At 39.6% G+C, this 25,401-nt stretch overlaps 1 protein-coding gene and 1 long non-coding RNA gene across 7 annotated transcripts in view; one reads left to right on the top strand and one right to left on the bottom strand.

The window, feature by feature from the left end:
• LOC113970678 overlaps positions 1-25,401 on the bottom strand; it is a 112,945-nt gene that overhangs the window by 63,044 nt on the left and 24,500 nt on the right. For all 3 annotated transcript variants that reach the window (XR_003535272.1, XR_003535273.1, XR_003535274.1), the window contains 2 exons: positions 8,490-8,553; positions 1,286-1,339 (listed from right to left, as the gene is read on the bottom strand). This is a non-coding gene — a long non-coding RNA (uncharacterized LOC113970678). The remainder of the gene's footprint in view (positions 1-1,285; positions 1,340-8,489; positions 8,554-25,401) is intronic.
• The window catches only part of PDE5A (phosphodiesterase 5A), a 50,224-nt gene that overhangs the window by 9,764 nt on the left and 15,059 nt on the right, over positions 1-25,401 (top strand). For 3 of the 4 annotated variants that reach the window (XM_027689811.1, XM_027689814.1, XM_027689815.1), the window contains exons 2-12: positions 2,539-3,121; positions 3,773-3,862; positions 9,444-9,515; positions 10,588-10,677; positions 11,308-11,445; positions 11,911-11,978; positions 14,014-14,122; positions 16,419-16,503; positions 19,097-19,272; positions 20,640-20,699; positions 24,377-24,523. In XM_027689811.1, the coding sequence (XP_027545612.1) occupies positions 2,539-3,121; positions 3,773-3,862; positions 9,444-9,515; positions 10,588-10,677; positions 11,308-11,445; positions 11,911-11,978; positions 14,014-14,122; positions 16,419-16,503; positions 19,097-19,272; positions 20,640-20,699; positions 24,377-24,523 (1,618 nt within the window). The remainder of the gene's footprint in view (positions 1-2,538; positions 3,122-3,772; positions 3,863-9,443; positions 9,516-10,587; positions 10,678-11,307; positions 11,446-11,910; positions 11,979-14,013; positions 14,123-16,418; positions 16,504-19,096; positions 19,273-20,639; positions 20,700-24,376; positions 24,524-25,401) is intronic. The other variant, XM_027689813.1, reaches the window with a different exon arrangement.

Raw genomic sequence — 25,401 nt, 5'->3', positions numbered from 1 at the left:
ATGTAATTCCTTTCATGTGAAAGGTTTTACAGTTGTGTTCCACATCCCTCGATAACCTCCACGAGACACAGAAATGAAAGCTTACTTTACACAGTAAAAAGGCAAAATGGTAAAAACTAAATAATTTCATGGCCACAGTTTGAGAACAGGTATTAGAATTCAGAATACTGATTGCTACTGCTACAGGCCAGGGGACATCATTATACAACACTCCAGAATAAATAAAATGACAGGTTTCAACTGATAAATCAAACTTCTGCTTCAGCTTTTGCTTTGTCCACAAAGGGTACCAGGTTCTTTCTCTGCCCTCGCATCTTGTATCAACTTGTCCACATATATAAATTCAGTGTAAACCAGAAGTAGGTGAAATGACAGCATTTTATATTCTCCTTTACTCGTGAGGAAATAAGCAGTGAATCAGATTGCTCTGCAAATTGCTCTCACCCAACAATTGTACAATTGTGAATCTAGGTCAAGGCACTTCTTTAAAACTACTGATTATTCTGCACCTACCTTCTTGTGTCTCAGGTTTAAATCCACCCACCTGGCATTTTCAGGTTCTTTTCTGGAACCTTAGTGCTAGATGATAATTTTGTTTAGAAAAAGCTAAAATTTTCCAGGTAATTTATTTTTTTGAGGAGATTCAGAGTAAAACAAAAAGAACCCATATATAACACACAGGATGACAAGAATTACCAGCACTGATTTTAGAGGTTGTACTGCATTTACTTACGAATTTTTTGCATCTTAAGCTTTTTATTTTCCTTAAGGATATTTTTGGTCATTTTCATTCCAAATTTTTATTCTTTCTTATTCAGTCCAATAAATGAAAATTCCAAATGTTACCAAATGTCAGCCTGTTATTTTGACTCTCACTGAAACAGCTTTTGCAACTATAACATTGTCCTATGCAAATCATATTATGCGTTTCAGTAATGCACGGTCACGACTCCCATTTATCCTCTTTAAGTACTGTAAAGTAATATTGTTAAAGTTCTAATAATAAATTAATTGTTCTTCATGCTGCTTCACTGCAAGAAGCATTTGGATGAGGTAACTCCACAAAAAATAGGTATCACTGCTATAATACAGGTCAATGGTAGTTTTAATAATTCAATTTTTTATAGCATGTTTGCCTGCAGTTGAGGTCTCCAAATGATATGTGATTGCAAAATCTGGAAAACTCTTTCAAACCTCCCCAATAGGAGAAAAAAAAGGGGCCATGTACAGTGCTTTTCATATTTGAAGTACACTGGGGCATGTAACCGATCAGCGGGTGACTAACCTGACTCATCTCCATGGCTTCATTCAGCTCCACTCTCAAAATTCCTGTGGGCTGCTGAGCAAATAAAAAATATCCCAAATTTAAAACATGACCACCAGGAAAGGTTTCCAAAAGATCAGACTTCTAACAGGGATTTTTGCTGTTCACAGGCCTGTATGTTATGTAATGCAGCAAAAAAATCGTTACTTGTAAGAGTAGGGCATGTGCTGTGAGGGATCCTCGGCACTGAGCAAACGAAATAAAAAGCCCTGCATTTAAAAAAAACAGCCCAAACAAAACACAAACAAAACCCCAACCAAACAAACCCAATTTTGGACAAGAAAATATTATGGTGATAAGAAAAAGTATCCTCCTGTTATTGATCATGTGTGTGCTTGTGCCTAATTGAAGGCATGCTGTATTTAGTGAGGACATTATTAGGGTTGGCTTCCTAGTGCTAATTAATTTGAGAAATACAGTTAAATACTAGAGATGCGTGACATTTTTTTAATTGGTGATGAACTCTTAAAAAATACAATTTTAGGGTTATTTTGGGTTAAGTTAGACAATGAGTTTCATCTGCAAGGAAAGGAAATGGGAAAGATGTTTGAAAACAGCCTGTCCTTTCATTACTTTGAAGGGGGCTGAAATAGAAACATTCATGTTTCTTTATGACAGTTTTTAAGCAAAACTTCTATGCTTTGAATCAAACCAGCATTTTTCATTAACTAGGAGAGCAGGGGAAGTTAACTTAAAAATAGAAGATCAGCGACATAAAAATAGGAGGGACGGCAGGTGAATTGACAGAGGGAATTAAAGTTCAGAATTATCTTTTTAGAGGTCAGAAATGGTCTGAAAAACAGAATTAAAGGAGAAGGTTTTGTCTTCATACAAATGTATATACATTTTATACAGAAATCCAGATCTTAGGAATGGGAAGGACCAGAACTTTTCAAGCACAAAATGATGGTATAAACTTCTGATCTGTATTCTGAAAGGTGCAGCTTAAGTGGTCTCCTTCTGCCCTTCCCAGGTATTTCCTTTAGGCAGAAATAGGTTCTTTTTTATGGGGCATTAAATGTTACTGCTTAATCTGGGCTGAGTGCTTCATAAAATTGGAAAGTATTTATACAGAGGAGCCTAAAGGTGCATCAGTGTCCTCTGGGTGAAAAGGTTTCGAGTTCTCCTCTTTGCAGCATCAGCTTCCAATATGTGTTAGTGCCTGAGGGTTTTCCGTTCACATCGCTCACTGTATTTGGATTTTTGTTTGACAGAGAAATGGTTAATGCATGGTTTGCTGAGAGAGTTCACACCATCCCAGTCTGCAAGGAGGGAAACAAGTCCCAGAGCGAATCCTGTGCTTGTCACCAGCCTGCCTGTGCCGAGACCACCAGCCCTGGGACACCGGCAAGGAAAATCTCTGCTTCGGAATTTGACAGACCCCTAAGGCCTATTTTTGTCACGGACTCGGTAGGAGCAGTGAGCTTCCTCTCAGGCTCTGAAAAGAAGGAACAGATGCCTCTGCCATCTCCAAGGATTGAGACCAGTGCAGGGGATCAGTGCTCAAGACTATTAGAACTCGTGAAAGACATTTCCAGTCACTTGGATGTCACGGCGCTCTGCCATAAGATCTTCCTGCATATCCACGAGCTGATAGCAGCGGACCGCTATTCCCTGTTCCTGGTCTGTGAGGACAGCTCCAATGAGAAGTTCCTCGTCAGCAGGCTGTTTGATGTGGCAGAAGGCTCCACCCTGGAAGAAGCTTCCAACAACTGCATCCGCCTGGAGTGGAACAAGGGCATTGTGGGGCATGTGGCAGCCATAGGCCAACCTCTGAACATCAAGAACGCCTACGAGGTGAGTCGAGGAAACTTCTCCTGAGCAATTCTCCAAAAAAAGAAGGTGCCTTCTGATCAGCTGTTGAAATATTGCCACTTTAGTACCTGCATTTGGACCTGTGTTCACTTAAACTGGCGAAGGTGCAAAGCCCACCCTGTGGTTTTGGTTATAATCCCTGTGCTGTAGATACATGTGTGCACAGAGACACGGCGCTGGGACTGAAAGAACCAGAGTTTTGTAACAATATTGAGGTGAAAAAATGAAACAAGCAATCTCTGATAAAAGCAAAACCACTGACCACATTCATGAAACTTCGTTCCTCCGTGGCCGTGTGTCTTTCAGTGTATTTCTGTAACCTCTTCTTGATGATAAAAGCTCCATTAGGGATGGTTGGTCTGTGAACATGTTCATGATAATGATGGTCTAGGTACAAAAAAAGGCTTCTTCTAGCATTTGGGTGGGGGTTTTTTGTTGTTGGTCTTCATGGCTTTTTGTTTTAACACACTGAGAATAGCAACTTCATATAATTATTACCTAGTAATGGAACCTTTGTTATCCTGGGTAACAGTTAAATCAAATATTCTGCTTTTCTTAACCTTTAAAGCAAGGAAGAAAAAGAAGTGATCTTTCAGCAAGTAGTCTAATAATTGTATTTTTTTCTTGTATCAGGATCCAAGATTCAATGCAGAAGTTGACCAGATCACAGGGTATAAGACTCAGAGCATTCTCTGTATGCCAATAAAGAATCACAGGGAAGAGGTAAGTTGCAGTCTTAGGATCACTTCATGTAATACTGTTTCCAACCACGCTGATGCTTTAAACTTCTATTAGCTGCCAGTCATTATCTTCCACTATAAGACTACCCCTTTTTAAAAAAAAAAGAGTGCTTTTGTTTGTTTGGACTTTAATTTTATCTTATCCAGTTCAGTAATGTAAGCCAAAGGGAACTGTCAGCGTTTAATCCCAGATGCAGCAGTAGAATATATGGATTTAACTCTAGAAGTTCTGGTCCTGCTTCCTGCACCAAGTATCTGTGAGCATTAAAGTTCTCTGCACACTTCCTGGTCTATCCCAGAGCACTGAGACTGCAATTAAGAGTCACTGTCAGTGAAGTACATTTGGGTTTCCTTTGATCCTGACTGTAGGAGCCTTCAGCCACATCACCAGTTCCAGGAATACTCACAAAGGGTAAGGCTCTCTATACAGTGTGTCTGAGCTTTGAGGTGGAGATTTTTCTCTCCTGCAATTCATTTATTTTTCAGAGCATTTATGGTTTGCTTCCAGAAAGCTCAAACTCCCAAAAAGAAAGGCTGCCAGGATTGGTTTGAAGGCATCATACCTTCTTCTTCTTGCTCTTCCATCTTTCACTTCTCTTACGGAGTTTTTCACCTTGGCTCTTACTGCACTGAACCTTTCTTTCATTAAATAAATTGATTAAGCTCCTGATTTAACTTGTCTATTGAATCTTACTGCAGCTGACCCAGATGATCAGCCAGCTTTTCCTTTCTTCATGTACTACTAATTTTGGCCTAAATTTTTTCTTTTTTTCAGTTCTTCCAAGGACAGCACTTGATCCTTTCCTACTCTTGCTTAAAAGTCTTCCCCTGCAGCCACTGCTGGCCCTGGGCCAGTAGATGAGCAAAGCAGATGTGGTGTGAACAGCTGTCAGGGACCAGTGGTCCATGTCAGGCTGATGCAAAGCTTTAACTTTCACCCAAGCCATCCCATTTTCTTTTTGTTGGATGGCAAAAAATGCTGTGCTCCATGTAGATGGGAACAGAACTGGCCAGGGAGCATGGAAGTGCCCACTTCTCCCCAGGTCCTGCTGGTGGGTGGGGAAGGAATAAGAGCTGCAGTCTGTGTGTCCAGTGCACCATGACTTAGGGGCTGAATAAACCTGCAATGGGCCGTGTCCTGGGCCAGCTTTCTACTCCTAAGTGCATCAGCAAGGGGAAATGAAGCAGGAATTTGTTTATTTGGAAAAGTTCAGCCAACCTGAAGTTTGAGGAGAGTGTTATACTCATATGCAATAATTTGAAGGTGCTAAACTCTAAGAGTTCTTATGGGAAAGGATTGCAATTTTAATTTTTTTCTGATTTTTACAGTCTGTACCAGAAGGTTTTTCTCCTTCTCACCACAACAAATGACTGGCATGTTTCTGGAGAGATCATTGGAGTCAGTTAATCAGTCCTTAATTTTCCATTTGCATTCTGCTGCTTTGTCTGTTTAAAAATCCCCAGAACAACAAAGCCAGAATACTGACTCCTCCCTGTTAAAAAATAAATAAGTAAAATTAAAAAAATCCCCAAAGCCCCTCTATTAATATTGAGGCTACTGAATGCTGCCTTAGCCCAGGATGTCAGCAACCACAGTCAAAAGATGATTCTGGAGGTCATCCAAAAATAAGCACTGAGAAAGAGAAGCAACTGGGGCTTTCTGTTTGTTTGTTTAGTATTAGGACTGTTTTTTTAAAAACAAAAGAGTCAGTAATTGAGAGGAAGAAAATCTCATGCTGATTATTAAATCCTCTGGGCCTGCTGAAGTATGGAGATTTTTCCAGTAGATGCTTTCCACATTTGCCTATATTTCCATGAGGCATGTGAGAAACCAAAGCCTCATTTAAAAATAACATCTAGTAAGAAATTCCACAGATGAAAAGCAAACAGTTTGATTCACAAAAGAGCCCATGAAAAGGACCCAGGAACTAGTAACAACGAGAAAAATCTCCAAATGGTGCTGGTTTCCCTTCTAGGGCTCCTGGAAAGTCAGGAAATGCAGTGGCACAGGTCTTCTGGTTTCATCTGGGCTTGGATTCAGGGATCCAGAGAAAGGATTGCAGAGGTTGTGGCAAATAACTATCAACTCGGATGTCTGCACCTGGTTTTGTAGGCACTTGTCAACAAACAGCCATTTCGACAGAACTGAGCAGGGAGTAGCAGTCCTTATTCCATTCCTTGGCTTAATCCAACCTGTGGAGTTATCCAGGGTTGACCCAGGCTCAGCACAGCTCTCTGACAGGTTTGGAATATCTGGAGAATGGAAGGTCTCTGATGCACAGAGACACCACAGCTGCCACAGAACATCTACGGGAATCACACAAGTTTCTGTTACTGCTGTTTTGTTTTTTTCATTCAGCTGTGCATAGTAATTTGCATTAAATTCAAATTCAGTTTGAATTCAGTAGGATTCTCTCACATGGAACTTTTAACTGAATTAACTGAGACCTCTCTCCCAGGCTCTAAGTAAGACTGAACTTCCCAGTAATTGGCTAGGGAAATGTTTTATTCTGGCAATTGTTTAGTTTGTTGTTCACTTTGCCCTGTTTGCTACTGTTTCCAACAGCCTTTGAAAATATCCCGTTGCATTTTGTTGTGTAAAACGTGAGCAGGCATGTTCCTGCCAGCCAGGGAAGTCATTTTCTCCCTCAGTGAACACTTCAGATATCAGAGTTGCTGCAGAATAGAGGAGCTCCAGCCAAGCTGACTTTAAACAAACTCCCCCAAGTTCCAGTAGCAGTCTTGCTGCAGGATTATGGAGATCAGTAATTTGCTTCTTGGGTGGATTTTCAGCTTATGCTGAGACACGTGTTACATTCACTGGACTGCTGGAAATCACGCAGTCTGCTGCTGGCATGAATGAGAGAAGAGGATGTGAAATTTTTGTTTATTAAAAATGGAAGTCTGTAAATACAGTTCTGTCCCTGCAGGATAATTTTATAAGCCTGAATCAAAGCTCTACAAGACCAGGAGAGCGAAGTAAGGTTAACACCACTTAGTCTGTCTCCTGAAGTGGGTATGTTCTCTTGTTGAAAATGAGATAAAAGTTGAGTTCCCCTCTTTCTGTTACCATTCTTTGGCTTAATGTAATTTTTCTTCAGGTGCCAGCAAAAGCAAATCAAAAATATATCTTCCTAGGAAGCAAAATTAATTGTATTTTTGAGTCAGCTGAAGTAAGAACCAACTAAAAAGGACACCAGTGGCCTGTAGAGCTGGAAGAGCTTTTCCAGAGTTACACCTGTAATCCTAATGTGCAAAAACCTGCAGCATGAAACAATCGAGATAAAATCCAGAGCACAGTCATCAATCATCACCTACTGGGAAACACTCTAGGTAGGCTGCTACTTTTAGAGGCAGAGCTCAGCTATGGCAAGAAAATAGTAAAAATAATGTTCTCTAAGAATTAGAAGAAATGTCTTCTTGTAATGTGGATCAGGATTTCTTACATGGCAAAAGTAGATAGAGAAGAAAGGCTAGAGGACAAGTAGAGCCCTGGAATATCACTTGTCCTGCCAGCAAGAATATTTTTAACCCCTTTCTTTCCTATTAGTTTTGCCTTGTGTGACCAACAAATATACAGGCTAATTCTGGAGCTGCAGTAGGAGAATGACAAGGAATCAAACATACACATCTTTGCTTTATTGCTACATGACTCACCTGTTATATTTTCCCAATATTCTCCAAGCTTTATCTCAGATTTCTCTTGTTTATTGCCTCAAACATTTCACGCTTTGTATGTACCTGTTATCTGAGAAAGTTTCCTGTGCAGCTGAGCTCAGAGTCACCTTGGATTCAGTTTTTCTGCTGGTGCAAACATAACTCCCAGCTGGAGATCACTGGTCAGGCCTATTGTTATTGCTGATTTGTTTGTAATAAGTTTTAAAAATGAAGATTTGGGTTTCATACTGTGCTTAGTATTCTCTGAAATGCAGGCATATGTTCTCTATGGCCTAAAATGTTGCTACATGATTTACTTTTGTCCTAATTACAAAATTACTTTAGTAACAGGAACAGATCCTCTTGAGTTCCCTACATCTTCTCCTAATTACCTGGTTGCAGGCAAGACTCCAATGGCTAAAAAATATCCATCTGAGGTTTTTCTCATTACTGTCTCTACACCATATCCTACAGAATGTAGAGAAGCACTGAAATTTGTACTGATATAAATGAGGCCACAATGTGGACCAGTTTAATTTTTAAAACTGTTCGTTTTGTATGAAAAAAAAATGCACACACTACAAAGTTGTCTAAAAGCTTAGAACGCCACTGAAACAGCAACAGCAAAGAAAAAGATTTGCGCTTGCACATTTTTTTATCATAATCAAGTCAACCATGACTTTTTAGTAGGTTTATTCTCATTTCTCCTTCCCTCCTCAGTTAAAACCTTTTATTGAAAGACCTTTACAAAGCTCTAAAACCGACCACTGCTCTTAGAACACCTGCCTTTGTTCATGTATCATAAGCCTGCAGTGCTGATAAAAGGAGCCTAAATAGTTCTTTTTTTTTTCCATATAAATATGGTCCTTTTACTGTTTTCTTATAGCTTTTTTAGGCACCACAGACTTTGCTTTCGTGGAGGGGATGTATTTACACAAGATGAAAGCACTCACCTTCTGGATGCCTTGAAAAGCCTCTGGCCTTATTCAAGTTGTCTTAGCTTATGCTGGATCAAAACTGAAATAAAATAAAATAAATTAAATCAATACCCAGAGAAGACAGTGGTATGAGAAAAGGTGTCACCATTAATCTCTGCACGTGTAGGTTAAAATAAAAGCATATTGACTGCTTAAAGGATTTGCTTTCATTCAAAGTCTGCCATGGAAGTAGATAAGACTAGTGGTAAATTGTTACTACAAAAAGGAAGTTCACTGGATAACAAATATTCCTCCCTGAAGTGAATGAGAGGGTGACTGTGGGAAAAGCTGGGTTGTGTGGAAGGGAGTTGACAGTTCAGCTTTATTTCAGACAGACATTTTTGAGCCCACAGTTGGCAACGATTCATCCTGCAGAACAATGACCTTGCTTGTAACATCAGTATTTTGGGAATGCGAGGCTGAGAGATAGTAAATTGCCTTCTTTTCCATTACAAAAATAAACCCACATGCCTTCCATCAGTTTAGCAGTTACAAATGTAATGATTAATAGTTAACTTTTTCAACATTTAAACACCATTTAAACAGTTTTCTTCCGCTATTGTTTATCCCCAAAAAAGCGAGATGAAAAAATACCATCATTAACACCTTGCGTTGGTTTTACACTACTTGGACTCAAACAAAGGAAGTTCTTTGCAGTTTTCCTATCACTTGTTGTAATCATGCCAAAAAACCTGAAAAAATTTAAAAGCTTTGCCTATACTTTATGTCAGATTAATAACACTTTGCAAAGTCTCAAAAGGAAGGGAAACATACAGAAAGGCTAAGGTGGGAAACATTTATTATATTAACAATTCGATTTAATAGTCAACCAAACAAATACCTGTAACGATCACTTATTATCTTCTGTACATATGCCTAGAAATACAAGCTGATGACAGACTCCTAATTGCTCCATTTTGAACACACTAGGTTGTTGGTGTGGCTCAAGCAATCAACAAGAAATCTGGAATTGGTGGCACCTTCACTGAACAAGATGAAAAGGTATAAAAGCTTTATCCATTTCTGTCTCTTCTGTTTTCCCAGGGGGATGGGGGATGCATGTGTTAATAATTTATTTTTCTGAAAAAGTAAAAACTCCTGCTAATCCTGCAAATGTCTTTCTTTCTGAGGCCATGAGAAATGTGGATGTGAAATAGTTTGATTTCTGGATCACTGTGTTATCTGTCATTTATCTCTGAAACACAGGCTTACTCTCCTGAAATGCATTGTAAAACAGTTTTGTAACTTGTAAGAGACATCATTTTTTAGTCAATGGTTCCGACTCTCTTGGCATGCCCAACAAACATATTTTGAATATTAAAATTTGTGTAAGTGATTCTCTTTCAAATACTGTGTCACTTCTCAATATAGCAATTGCAGGAAGGGAAAAAGCTTTGGATAAGTTATGGACAATATCTAAGATAATCAGTAGAGCAGACAGTAGAATTGATTCCTAATTCTCACATTGCAGTTGCTTTTCTAACATTTCCGGACTTCACATTCAGGTTGCTTTGGCAAAAGTCAGGCTGTGCTCAGGCTGAAGAAGTGACTTAACCCTCAGCAATAAAAGAATCAGAAGTCACCCTTTCTCTTTGAAAACTCCCCCTTTAAAACAAAATGCAGCCTGAGTGTCTGCAGGATATCAGAATTAATCCCACACTGAGAAGGGGAAAATTGTGGGTTTGCTATGTTAGCAGAATTGTATTTCCCTTTTCCAAGAGATGGAATTGCTCAAAATGAGAGAGGCTGGTTGTCTGCACTCAGGTTTTCTAGATAAAATAAGCATTGCTGCAAAATTACTTGATTCCTTTGAGCTGCTTCTTATATCAATCTTATCAATCCTACTTGCACCAAGATAACCTGTGAAGGTCATTAGTTTAAACAAAAGGAGAAAGGATTCTTGAGGAAATAACAAATTAGGAGCAACTGAAAAAACCCAGACCCTGAATGTGTGGTTGCCAAAACCAACAAAAATATCAATTAATACTTCCAAGTGGAAACAAAACATTGCAGCAGCTTATCTTTGACTGTGGGACATCACCTCCACGAGGTGCTGATGTTCATTTGTCTGCAGGACTTCGCCGCCTATTTGGCCTTTTGCGGAATTGTCCTTCACAACGCGCAGTTGTACGAGACGTCTCTGCTGGAGAACAGGCGGAATCAGGTACGGAACCATTTCCTGGTGGGTCTGAGTATCCAAGTGACCCTCAGTGTTGCTAAACTGGTGCAAATTTGGCTAATTTTTCAAATTGCCTTCGTGCTTCTTGTGAGGGGAAAAAAGGAATAGGAGCACATTTGAGCAGCTGAGTCCTCCAGCAGCAGCTTTGAAGTGCTGTATCCAAGTGATGCTTTCACCAAATGAGTTCATTAGGATCTGCTTAGAATTACAACAGATAATAAGTGTGTTCCAAAGTTTTAAGAGATGTAAATATCACTGGTTTCAGGATGCACACATGAGCCATAGGAAATCATTAAGTTTCCTAAGGACAAGTAACTGTGTTGTCTGGATTTCTCAGGTTTCATTTGATGACCTGTTAATGCCTAAATCTATTCTGCCTCTCTGACCCAAAACATCAGCCAGCCATCTGTGCTATTTATTTCCTCCATCAAAAGCATCAAACTGGCTGTTATTCACTTACTTTGCAGTCTGTGTGAGAGCCAATATTTAATTTTGGTCACGGACATAGACACTGACTTCCTTGATTCAGGGGAGAGAAGACTCAAAGACAGTAGTAATGCTAATTATTGGATAAATCACAACTAGTCAAAATTTCACAAAAGGCCTTTTCCCCAGGTGCTTCTTGACCTTGCCAGCCTGATCTTTGAGGAGCAGCAGTCTTTGGAAGTAATCCTGAAGAAGATAGCTGCCACTATAATATCCTTCATGCAAGTGCAGAGGTGTACCATCTTCATAGTGGATGAAGATTGTCCCGTGAGTGTGGCTTTTTGGCTAAAGGCAGAAGTGCTTATCCCCTGGGAGTGGTTAGGGCTTCCCTCCACCCTGACTCTGTAAGATTTCTGACCCATAGTATGTTCTGTCATCTTTTCATGCTCAGTCTTTCATTTTATGGCATCTGCTCAGGCTGGATGTTGACTCAGGAGATTTTGGCCTTTGTGTAGTTAAAGAATTTCTGGGCTGACAGATAAATTTGGCATGGCTTGCAAATACTGGCATTTCTTCTCAGTCTCAAGACACTTCAATGATACCTAAAATTGTACCAAAAGATATCTTTGTGGCAGGATCCTGTATAGATGTGGAATGAAGGGAAAGAATTTTACACTTGTGTTGATTCCAAATAGGTCTTGGTAACTGCAACAAGGTTTTCACAGATCATACTATTCTAATTTATGGCAGCCTTATAGACCTGTGTATTAAAATATCCTCTCGGTATTCCAGGATACATTTTCCAGTGTGTTTCACATGGAAGCTGAGGAATTAGAAGATTCTGCTGAAAATCTGAAGAGGTAAACCAGTGAATTCAGACCTTTGTTCATCCCAGGAGAATCCTGAAGAAACTATGCTATTAATATTCTTTTCATAATAACAGGCCTTATTTCTACTGGGTCCTAGGTATTACTGCTATTTTTAGAGAGCAGGTTTTGCCCTGAAGTGTGCCCAGACAAACTCTCTTGCCTTGAAAAGGCCCCACTGAGCAGAACAGGAGAGTAGGGCCCGATCTCTTCACTTTGCCAGGTCCAAGTACACGTTGGTGTCACAAGGCTAAGCTACGGACATGTACAAAATGGGAGAAGGAAAATTCGAACTTGGTGAGCAGCTCTAAAACTGATCTGTAAGAAATCTGTGTAGACAACTATGGTGTAGAGTAGAAGATAATAATCCTATTAATGTTTTTAATCAGTTATTTTAATCATTACCCTTATCTCACAGATAAGGAAGCTGGCTTAAAGAACAAGTCTGACTAAATCAAGACTAAAGTCCCAAAGTTCTAACTTTCAGTCATCTTTGAGAAACCAACTGGGAGTAAGGGCGAGGTAGAAATAGCTGAATTAAAATACCCAGATTAAATAGTTTCCAAATTTAGCCTGAACCTCTGTATTGAAGTTTGAAAATTACTGTCTCCGTTACTTTTCTCTGCCATCAAAGACAGCTGTTTCAAATAATGTCAAAAAGGGGCACAGTTGTATATAAAATGTTCACTGTGGATATTGTGTGCAGAGAGAAACCGGAGATTTCTGTACCCCTTTGATGCTTTTTTGCAGTAAACATTTATTATATTAAAATTAATTCCATATATTAGAAAATTATGTCCAAAGTGTGTGGCTTAAGCAACCAAAAACTGTTGAGCTGTATTACAGTTTTAGACACTGTACAACCAGAATGTAGAGAGGTACAACAGTCTGATAAGATCACAAGGTGAAAAAGAAAGTTCCTCTTTACTTGCTCTTTTACACTATGACAATGGACCCTTCCACTTCATTATCCCTTTTATGGTTACTAGTTAATGGACTCAAAATGTAATTTACTGCTTTGCATGGGCCATCAGTAAATTATTTCTCATAACTGATAGGGGAGGAATCTTGGAGGCTGAATTTCCTATCAGAATTTTGTTCATGAGACAGCATGACTACATGCTGAGGACTGTACTGTGAGTCAGCCACTGGAGTTAGAACTTCTGCTCTGCTTGAAGGGCACGATTTTTGGGCAGTAGCAGAAATAATGACATGGATTAGATAGGAATTATTACTTTTCATAATAAAATTCAGGCTTGTTATGTAATCAAGGACCCCTCCAGCCCTGTGAACATCTTTACAGCAGGAGGATAACTAAAGTCAAGTCAAATGTTGGAGGGAAACTCCAGGAGCTTGATGGCAATATGTTTATTTTGAGGGTGTACGTCCTCGAAGGCAGGAGGGTCTAAGGGTCTAAGAGAATTAAAATACCTTAATTAAATAAGCTGTGACTAAAAGAGTGGAGATGACTGATTCTGTAAATGTCCTTTGTGTCCCAATTTGGAATAAACAGTTCTATTTCAGTAACAGAATCTCCATATGACTGATTGGACCTTTACTTTTAGAACGAATTTGAAATGAACTTAGAAGCAGAAAACTCCCAAGTGATACCTGCTGCAGTCTCTTTAACTAATATGGGAATTTCATCCACTATTGGCTTTTTAAGTGTGTCAGATTTGTGAATGGAGTTGGTTTTCACAAGGTTCTGTTTATTTCTATATAAACGCAGCTGTTCATTCTCTGTCCTTCATCTGTGTAAACCGTAGGGATTTGTTTATTTTTTCAGCTTGCTGTTCAGTGTTAATGTTGAATAAGAAATGGTGGAATGCACACATCAGTCCACTCTGCAGCTTTGTGATGACAGCTGGATTGGGATCCAGGGTTTGAACTCAACCCCATTATATATCTATCAGTTGTACCTACAGATCCTTTTCTCATACAGGAAAGATATTACTCTTATCTGCTGGGCATAATGCAATGCCTCATTTTCATGCCACGCACATAACAATGGTGTTGTTGTGTCCTTCAGGGACTACGACACAAACCAAATCAATTACATGTATGCTCAGTACGTCAAGAACACCATGGAGCCACTCAACATCCCAGATGTCTGCAAAGACAGAAGATTTCCCTGGACGGTAAGGAAAAGAAGCTTAGATTTGAAAATCAGAAACAGAAAATGTTTCTCTGTTTACCTTTCAAGGCTTTTTTGTTTTCCCCTTATTGTTTCTGTCAATGTAATGGCCCCGGTTAGAATAATGAAAACACAAAGGAAGGTACACAGAGAGTGTTGGGAGGCTCCCAGTTCCCTTTTATCCTTTCCTTTCCCTTCTTGTTCTGGCAGAGATTAATGTTATAGATGCAGGTTTTTTGCTGGTTTGGAGATGGAACAAATTCACTTTTGTTTGGGAGCTTTTGCTTCACAAGTGTGATCTCGTGGTATGGTGTACTACTGAGCACATGGATAGTGGAGAGTGAGGAGGGAAGGTCACCTGGCAGGACTCAGTTTCCAGTCAGGTTGCCTGAAGAGTTGTCAGTAACAAAAAGCAAACTTGTAATTCTGTATTTTCCTGTCCTTGCAGAAATTAGAAAGATGTCTGCTCTTCTTATTATATTTAAGCTTGTTTCCCAGAGGCGCTCAGGGAGAGAGTAATGAGAGGGACATGAGTTGCTATGGTCAGCAGATGGCTTTTTACCAAAATTTGTTCTGAGACACACAACAAAGAGGTCAGAAAATATAGTGTTCAGTGTGATTGTTCCAGTAAGTGGAAAGAAGGGGCAGGCTTGTGGTGGGGAGCTCTGTTGCTTCCCTTTTTTTTTCTGTGCAAGGTTTCATGAATGTTCTGGAGTGGATTTCTAGGAGTGCTCAGCACTTTGCAGTACAGGGCCCAAAGCTCTTAACTGCAGGACTGGAAGTACAGACAGAATCCAGTGGATTCACTGTATAGATCAGTAAAGAAAGAGCTGATTATTTGGAAGACATTTAAAAATAAAATTAATACCTTGAGAGTCATCCAAACAACTGTTTGTCTAAAACAGACTGTTCAGTACAGTTATTTTGCATTTTTTCCTGGAATTCACCTTATGCAAGGAAGTCATAAAAAGAAAATAGTAGTGCTGTTAGAAAGAATTCTGGATAATGTTGTTCAGCACACAGTGACTGCATCTGCACCACTGCTTAGGAGCAGTCCCAAGGCAAGGCTGGAGGCTAAATATTTTGAAAGCTGATGAACCCTGACGTGAGGGAAATCCCAGGTGTTCCCAGTGCCCTAGAAACCCTGGCTTGCCTCTGTCTTTGGAGGACATTCAACAGCATCTGTAGTCACCTCATGAAAATACCTTTGTGCTTTGGTGGCCTGAACTGCCTAGGAAATGGCACGAGGCAGAAGAGCAGCTTGGGTTTATTTGTGCTGTGATGTTGAGCTGTGAGGTTGCCTCAGGTTCAGGCCATTTCCAAGGATAGTACAGAAGCCAAATGCTAAGCTTCAGCTGGCAGGTGTCCGTCTTCTTCCCTGAACGAACAAAGTTAGTGCAGTGGAGACAAAGTTCAAATATCTACAACACTGCTTAAAGGCATTTAAGTCTGGTTTTGGCTAACTCCCCTTCCTTTTCACTAATACTGGGTCAGGCATTTTTATTTAGCACCGTGCACTGGTTTCATCTCCAGTCCTCTCCTGTTTGACTTTTAGGGAGAGATGCTGATTCTTATCTCCCTTTTTTACAGCTGATTGCACAGGTATTGCAGCTGAGAAAACAATCCTGCTCCTGAGTTATTCCTATAACCCTCTGGATAATGGGCTACTATTAAGTAGTAGTACTTAAGTGGCTGGAGTCGTGTAAAGTATGTGGCATGATGTAATCCTTTAATGATTTCTTTAAAGAATCACATTTCCTATTGCCACTTGTAAGAATCACAGTGTTTGTGCACTCGCCTGCCAAGATCCTATCTACAGTCCTTGCACAGCACCAGAGAGCAGAGCAACAATAGTTAAAAAAAAAAACAAACAAGATAACCTTTTGATTGGAAATATTAATGTGTGCCCATTTTTTGTGTCACATACAATTAGAGATTGGACCAAATGTACTTCTCAGCAGCTGCCACATTATTCCAGGAGCAGTCAGAGTAGAATTACATCCTTTTCTCACCAGGTATTTGAAAAAGAGGCATTGTCTTCTTGATCCAACATTCCACTCCCCAAATAAATTGATTCTCCTTCTACTGGAGCACGAGACATGATGGAAAATCTTTGGAAGGATGTAGAATGTTGGCCTAGCTGGTAGTAGTTTTCCTACTTGTTGTTTGTGTGCAAACTCTTTGAAGACATGGTTCCTTTTGAAGGAGTATGCAAGCAAAGAATAGTTGCAGACCCACCCTCAGCCACCTGAACACTCGTCTCTAAAATTGTAACTGTATTTTTTTTGTTTGTCTAACAGAATGACAGTGCAGAAAATGTAAGCCAACACATAAAGAGTTTGCTGTGTACACCAATAAAAAATGGGAAAAAGAATAAAGTGATAGGTAGGTATCTCTACAAAAATGTCATTATACATTTCATAGAAATATTTATGTGCTCCACAGTAAAATCCAAGCAACGTGGAATCTCAAGCCAGGAGAAAAGATCCTTAATTATCATGTTTTCAATTATAAGTCCTCTGAGTCCACCCTGAGTATAAATTATGAGTATAAACCTAATAAGTTACAAAAGAGTAGAATGAGTATCAGCCTGAGTTCCTGGCATCAGTAAGTTCCACAAGCAAACAGAAGATAAAACATACTGATCCCTAGACAGTAGCATGAATCCAACTTACTCAGCTTTACAAAATTTGGCAAGTAAATGTTAAGAGTTCCAAGAATGCATATTTAATGGTCTTCAAATAATTTTCTTTGAGAATTATGGCAAAACTGCAGAGCCCAATTTTTATAGTAAATATGAGGTCCCTTTTTTGTGAAGACAGATTTTTTTTTTTTTAACCTTTGAAGCAGAAAGAGAAGCATCCTCTTCACCTAATGGAGTTTTGGTATTAGCTTCTTTCCTGAGTTCTTTTATTACTTTATTTAAATATTCTAGCAAACCCTAGTAGACCAAGGTGAAGACTGAACTGTTGAGCTTTAATTAGAGATGTTTCATGATGCTGTGAGCTACTGATCTCATGGATTTTTTTTTCTATTGGGATTTTCTATGGAAGTTCAAGAGTTTCAGTCAGGCCACCCATTTAGGTGGGTTTTTCAAATCTGAGTAATTCTCATTGGGAAATGTTCTTTGAAGTCTCTTCTGGTTTCACATCTGCCTAATGTTCAGATATTTAACAGGGCAAGGTCAAGAAGTTGTCTTTGGGACAATATCCAGAAGCTCCTTTGCCACACTATACAGCATCCATGACTATTATTATAAGTCTGGTTTCTTTTTAAAATTATTTTAAGAGTGGTATAGCCAAAACCAGAATTTGGGAAGTGGGATTGGGGTGGGAAAAACTGTCCACAGCAAAACCAAGCAGATCTTACTGGCAAGAAAGATGAAAAGAACTTTTTTATTCTCCTGACTTGTGCATTTCTCAGGTATGTGGTGAAAGCTTTATAGAATTTTCCTGTGGTTTTGTAACTTTGTCCCAGTAAAAGACTTTGGAGTTCCTTTATTTGTAATATATGGGAATCTCAGTGCTTTGGGGAAGTATTTGAAAGGTATTTAAAGAGTCTTAAGTACTACATAGTATATTCACTGCAGTTCTCTATTTTTTTTAAGAGACATCTCTGTGCATCCAAATGCTGTGTCTTTTAGGAATTCATTTACTTTTGTGGCATATTCACTGTTGGGTCTTAATCTTGTGTTCATGACATCACAGTTGTTATGGGAATAATTATAATGTCATAAACCATGCTAAACAGAGAACTGAAAGTGAGTTTCATGGGATTTTCCTATAGAGTTTTATAAATCAGCTTCTTTTTTTCCCAGGGAAAGTTAATCTTGTCCCTTATTTGAATCCTTATTTGCTGGGATTATGTTTTTTACTGTGATTCTGTGATCTAGTCTTCTCATCCCATTAAGGTTCAGAATCCTGTTTGCAATATTCAGATAACGCAATCCCTGGGATATATTTGCAGTTGGCCAGGAAAATGCTGGCTTTTATGCTCCAAACTGTTCGTACTCACACTCATGGGAGGGAGAAAACATTTGCACTCACTTAAGACAATAATCACCCCCAAAGCAGTTTTGGCCAAAGAGAACATGTTCTTATAATGCAGCTGCTTTCATTAATATTCTGCTTTTTAGCAGAAATTACCATCTGCTGAGCAAAACTAAAGGGAGGTGTATGTCTGAATTTCCCTCTGCTTCAAATGGTGTCAGGGACTTAAGCTGCAGCAAGGTGTGGTAGAAGTTACCTGTCAGACTTTTCAGTGTGCACGGAAAAGTCCAGAAAGTCTTAACAAAAAAATAAACAGATGCAGCTGTCAACAAGTTGGAGCCTAACAAGCTGAATTCAGTAAGATGCTTTTCAAGGAGTTCAGCAGTGTTTGGAGCAGGCTGGAATTCAATCATATTATCATGGATTCGGCGACTGCTTAAGCTTTGAACCTCAACTTGGGTATTCTCTGTTTAGTTCATTTACTTAAAAAAAAATTCCAGTACTGACTCAAATAAGGAAGCAAAAACTCTGTGTACCACTGTTCTGACTTTCATAAATGTTCTTTTGGCATGGTTGCAAAAATTTAATTAGCCTCCAAAGGACAAATTGTCTTTAGGGATTAAATCAATCTAGAATACTATTAATAATAAAAGTTAGGATGAAAACAACCCTAGAATTTCACAGGATAATCAAGTCTCTAAAGCCCTACATTTTTGGTTTACAAATCCCAATAAATACTTTTGAATCTGCTTTGTAAAATATAATTGTTTCATATATGTTTTAGCATTCATTCTATAATACATTGAAATTACTCTTAAAAAAAAAACAGGAGAAAATCCTACAGCACTCCCATGTGTCCCTTTTATGTATATTGATGGTTTATACTGCAGGCTAAACTGTCCCAGACTTAATTCTTGCTGTTCCTTACAACAGGCGATATGGTGGCAGTTTTCTGTATTACTTCTTTTCCTTTCTGTCCCCTGCCATAGGCGTTTGCCAGCTGGTGAACAAGATGGAAGAAAACTCAGGAAAGATCAAGGCTTTCAACAGAAATGACGAGCAGTTCCTGGAAGCATTCGTCATCTTCTGTGGGCTGGGGATCCAGAACACACAGATGTACGAGGCTGTAGAAAGAGCCATGGCCAAACAGATGGTGACATTAGAGGTGAGCTCCACAACTAGGTGGTCCTTCATTAGCCCCAAACTGATTTTCTCCAGATCCTGTCTGCTCTACACATCAGGACAGAAACAGTGCTCCCCCAGGAGAATTTGGCCTGTGGAGTTGCTCGGGAATTTTCCCGCTTGTTTCTGGATGTGCCGGCAGACTGTTCCCTTTGGTGTTGTGTTTTAACTTCGCTCACGATATTCAGTGGTGAGCTGGGCCCATCTTTTCCTCTCCCTGAGGCTGCCCACGGGCAGCTCAGCGGGTGCTGCGTCGGAACAGGAAACGCTTGGGCGGATTAGGGGCTTCCTTTTCTTGTCTGAGGTTTTCTGTGATGATTTTGGCTCAGCCCTTTGGACACACAGAGTAACAGCAGCGTTATTGTAGGCTTGCAGCAATTTCCTCAGACTCCAGCAAACCATGTCAGGATGAACATCATCTGCTCTCAGCCTTTGAGCTGGTTCCTGTTCAGTTTAACAGCTGAAGGGGGCTTTAGTCTGAGCAGCTGAATTACTCAGAGGCGATAACTTGAAGCTGAAAGTGAAAACTTTATAGACTTTGGATCTCCTGACATTCATTATGTAAACAGAGTATTTGCAGAATTCCTAAAATGGGGATTATGTACCCCATAGCCTCTAAAAGAAACATTTCAACTCTCAAATAAACCCATATTAAGTCACGTTAAATAAAAAGGGGGTAAAATTATTGTCAGAATGATTCGTTTATATTGCAAATTAGAAATTCTCTGTCCTACTGTAACACTTTATGGGCAATACAGGAGGTCCAGACAGATTATATATTAATACATAGGATGGGTTCTTTAAAAAAGAATCAGTCTCTAGTTGCCTAAAATAATCCATAACATTTTCATGACCCGTGTTCTCAAGAGCTAAAAAATATGAGCTTATTTAGTTAATTTAAAACAAACATATTGTCTTTCAGAGTTTGGTGCCAAGTTTCAGTTAGGGCAAAACTTTCTTCTCTGTCTGAATAAACTCCTGAAAGAATTCCTATGGCAACAATGTCAGGCTCATAATTATAGCTGTTTCGTGTATTATTTGTCTTTGAAAGTGGGGCACGAAATCTTTCCAAAGAGAAAATCAGAGTTCTTTGCACTTTTATAGAAACTATTTACGTTTTCCTGGCCTACTTATCTCCAGAAGGTTCTGTGCTGTGGGAGATTTGTGCAAGTTGCAGATATCTCCCCATATGCATTCAGAGAGCTCCCTTAAAACCCTTGTGGGCCCTGCATGGACAATAGATTTCATCAGCAAACGCAGTGCAGTGCTGAAAAATCTGCTTTAAGAAAAGTACCCTTTTACCACACTGCTCTTTTGTTTGTGCTAAGGGCTGCTTCTTTCTTTCTGTAGGTTCTCTCATACCATGCTTCTGCTGCTGAGGAGGAAACGAGGGAGCTGCAGGTAACAGTGGTAATTGAATTTTTTACTATTACTATAGAAATGTTCCATTAATAGAACAAAGTGCAGTCTTTCACACACATGTGATCCTGAAACACACAGAAGCACATCTTCCAGAAATAAAACTAACAGTGAGGGTTATACTGATTGGTTCCTGAGCTGAATCAGTAGATCACATCAAAAGGAAACATTACAATGCCTCAATCAGAAGAAATACAGGCTGGCCAGAGCACTGCAAGAACCAGAAAAAATGCTGAGAACTCTTCATTTTGGAGCTAAGTCTGAATGTTGTATATTTCACAGCTTTGGTCCCTTTCAAGCATCCCAAGGATGGGCGCAGCTTTATGGCCTTGCTGGAAGTTCTGTATTTAATTTTTAATGCAGTGATTTTTTATTTTTATTATTTTTACGGCTGCTTTTCTGTGCAGTGTCCTGCTCTGCTCATGTTTAATTCTGTGTGTAGAAAGCACTGCCTAAGGAATAACTACAGCTGTGATTTCAAGCGCAGTTCAAAGCACAGCATGGGCTTAGTTTCTCCAGGTCTCTGTCGGAGGAAGAGCATCACCCCTGCTGCACAAAAACAAATGGGAGGGATGGAGAGGAAGGCAGACACGGGGGATCACAGGCTGGGTATTATGGGATTGGTCTGGACAAGCAAGGTGCCATGGAACAAGGTGTAAGACTACGGGTATTTCTAGAATAGTAAGTGTCACACGGCTTTTGAACCTCAGTCCTACCAGGCTGCTGCCCAGCCAGAAAGAGCCGTGGACAAGAGCAGAATGCAACACATCTCCTGGGGTTTCTCTGCAGGGCTTGGGTTATAAGCTCTGTGGTCACATCTTGACTGCTAAATAAAACAGAACCACAGCAAACCTAGAACTGGGCCAGTGTCTACCTCCACTACGTGTCCATGTGCTTCCTAACGCAGTCCTGGCCTGTGTCAGCCACAGGCTCTCAGGACATCCCAGACAACACAGGACTAGAGCACAAGCACAGGCCTTTTTATTCTGCTCTCATCAAATTTTTATTTGTTTCATTTTGCATTCATATCATTGTATCAAGCCAGACAAAATAGATTAAAGTGATGTTTCTGGATATACCTTTCTGTGATTTGCTCTGTTTTGCTTCTAAATAACCTGACAGCACAGAAAGCAGATGCTTCATCAGGTCATTGGGCTAGAAAATCATTCCAAGTGAAACTGTCCTATTCTGTTTCATCATCTGCATTGTGGAATAGGCTGTAGTAAAATTTCTCACTTTCCTCATGCTACAGAATGTCCTGTTGCATCAGTCACCTCCTTTGAGCCTGGATACAACCTGTGTTTTCCCATACAAAGCAAACGAAACAAAGCAAACCTGTTCCTAGCTGCCACTCAGTTACCACAGTGCTCCCATGTTTTCCACAGCCGCCTTTTTGCTGCCAGGAATTTTTGTTGCCCTTTGCATCCCTCACTAGTTCTGACTCAAGCTGAGCTTTGGTTTTCCCATGTCCAGCCCTGCACACTTTGGTGATGTCTCTATGTTCTTCCCAGGTAGCCCATCCCCACTTCCTCCTTCTCTGTACTTCAGTTTTCCGTTTGAGCTCCGTCAGGAATTCCCTGTGCATCCCTGCTGGCCTTTCACCATGCTCACTTTAGTACATTCCAGAATGGGCTGTTCTTGGGTTTGAGGGATCCTTGAAGGGAGTGCCTTGGTGTATGACACGAAGTTATAAGCTTGATCTGTAGGTTTGTCACTCACAATAGAAGACAAGTTTTAAAAATTACTTTCTACACTTAACCAGGCAATGAAATGGAGTCACTAATTATTCACTACTAATTACCATTAATACGATGCTTCTAGTAAGCAATAGGAATTGAAAAGTCACAGTTATGCAAAGAGGGGAATTCCTTGGCACATTTTCTTCTTTTCTTGACTATTTCATGCTCTTTATAATATTCCCAAGGTGGAGAAATTGGGCAAGAGTCTGTAGTTTGCTCAGTGCTCACAGAAGCTGACCATACTCAATAACTTGAAATTAAAATGCTACAAAATGGGGGGCCAAACACTCTTCTGGCTTCAGTAAGGGAAAGAGGAAATATCTAATCTGGTTAAATACCACCTGAATAGCTACAGAGTGCAGGGGTTTTTATGTCTCAGGTGAAGTGAAACTTCCTGTTGTGGGGTCAAAGGCAGGAGATCAAGGAAGGGAAAGATAAATTATGAATGAAGTGAGAACACAGGCACGAGGTGCCCTGTTCAGCTCCTAGTGTGTCCTTCCAGCCCCTTTCCCTGTGAAATTCCAGCCTGCAGCTGCAGATTTTCAAAATCATGTCAGGAGAGTTCCTGAACAGGTGCATTATTTGCCACTGAACATACAGCTCTGTTATGTGCTCACAGGTGAGATACCACATGAATCCAGAGGGACACAAAATTACTGGTACAAGAATTTTTTTTTCCCCCTGTGTAAATACTGGTTTTCATAATCTTTCATGACTTTCCAATTCTGACACACAAGAAAGGTAACAGCAAACTTCTATGGAACAGGGACTGGTGGATGTAGTTATGGGGATTTACATGCTACATGTAAAAATGCTGTAGATTATGACACATGCTTCCTTTTCAGTGCCTCAGGCTCCTGGGACACAGTTCCCCACGCTGGAACATTTCTAGGAGAAATGTTTTCCCCTAGAATTACAAAGAGGAAGATAAACACAGATGTTTATTTCCTCTACCATTTCAGATTTACCTGATTTTTTTGATCCACACTCAGGTTGAGGTGAAACAGCTGTGAAGAACTGAGAACTCCACCTTTAATTTTACAGAAAAATAATTATACTGAATTTTTTTCTGTAGACTAAGACATTGATTTTTGTATGTGATTATATTGTAGACATTTATTTTGTTAGGATAAGACTTAGCATAACCTTAACACCTGTATTTTGCAGGGCAACCAACACCTATACTCTGCATTTTAGGACTAGGAAAAGTAGAGTTGTAATACATAGAGTTGTAATACATGTAATACCCAGAGATATTACTGATAACTAAAAATACAGATTAAAAAAAGTAGAGTTGGGTTTTTTGTGTACTTTGTAATTTCAAATTTCATGCTTAAAGTTTATGATTATACTCAAATTGCACCAAAACCATTGTCCATAGGTTTTAAAGATTAGTGGTCACAGGTGAACCCTGATTTTTCAGGTTTCCAGCCCTGAGAAAGGGCTGGAACATATCCTCTGCCTGTGGACATATTCTGTCTACCATTGTTCTGAATGGGGATCCTGTCAGGAAATCTGTTTTACTGACATCTCTTTCCTTGTCATTTTTAGAAAAATGGCAACAGTTACAGATTTTGATGTCTGCACATTCATAAAAACAAACACACAACTGCACTGCCTTATTTTCTCATTCTCCCAATTTCACACACACTCTTGGTTGCAATTTGCCTCAGGTGACTTAGATAACTGACTGACCAGGTAATTCTTCCTTTATCCTCTTGATCTATGGAAAAGTGTGTGTTAAATCTAAGGTAATAAGATAATATTAAACATGGAAGGCTAAGGGAAGTAAATAAAAGTAATCATCACTTTTGAGCATCGTGTGAAGGTAAAATTTAGTGTCTCACCCCTTCTCTTTTTACAAAGCAGGTATTTACATTATCCTTTCTCTTTCCCAGTGCTAAGCTGTGTCCTCTCCTTCTTCTCCAGGCTGCTGTGGTGCCATCTGCACAATGCCTCAACCTGACCGACTTCTACTTCAGTGACTTTGAGCTGTCAGACTTTGAAACAACGCTGTGCACGATCCGCATGTTCACAGACCTCAACCTGGTGCAGAATTTCCAGATGAAGCACGAGGTATGAACGCTGCCAAACACTGCTTCACACACAGAGACCAGGAGTTCTTAGAAATTTGGGACAATTTGGGAAATGACCCCAGTAAAGAGAATTGGGAATCTGTATTACAGAGCAGTCAGCAAACTGGGAAGTTATATAAAGTATTGGGGTCTGTCCTCAGTTTTCTGCTGAATGATTAATAATTTTACAGTCTGTGATTAATGGACTGGAAAACAGAACACTGAGGAGGGAGATGACAGCAACTTCTCAGTAAGGGAAAGGCTGTTATAAAGAGGACAATAATATTGTTCACTTTGTCCATATAAGGTAGGAACTATCTTAGTCTTTCCCTACATAAGATTAGATTAGATTTTAGAGGGAAATTCATAGTTGTGGAGATAACAGAGACTGAAACGGATTCCTTATGTGGGCTGTGGAAATTTCCCTGAAGGTTTTAACCAACAGATCTAGTTGTAGATGTGCACCTGTCAGAGGTGATTGAGACAGGTATTCTTACTTATAGCCCTGAGGCAAAATAGATAATCTCTTCAGCCTCTTCAGTCAATGCACACAATATCTATGTGTAAAAACCTTCGTTTTTATACTTTATTTTTGCTTTATACCTTTTCCAAGAAAACTTTCGAAGTTCACTATCCAAATGCAAGGTTAATTTGGAGGGCTTCATAGGCTAACAAATTAGTTAAATAGAACATGTATTTATTTTCTAGATCAGTGGTTTATAGACCAATTTAGATTAGTAGTGTTCAAGGACCAAAAGGATCACTGTATTACCTAGTCTGACCTCTGGAATATCCCAGTACTTGGTTTACCTTTGTAGTAAGGTCAAACACTTGTACTTCCTTAAGGAATATGTCCCAACAGAAGAGAGGGAGTCAGGG

The sequence above is a fragment of the Neopelma chrysocephalum genome, unplaced genomic scaffold (assembly GCF_003984885.1).
Source record: "Neopelma chrysocephalum unplaced genomic scaffold, ASM398488v2 Primary Assembly neopelma1_78, whole genome shotgun sequence".
Classification (NCBI taxonomy): Eukaryota; Metazoa; Chordata; class Aves; order Passeriformes; family Pipridae; genus Neopelma; species Neopelma chrysocephalum.
This window is presented reverse-complemented; position numbering and strand designations above follow the sequence as displayed.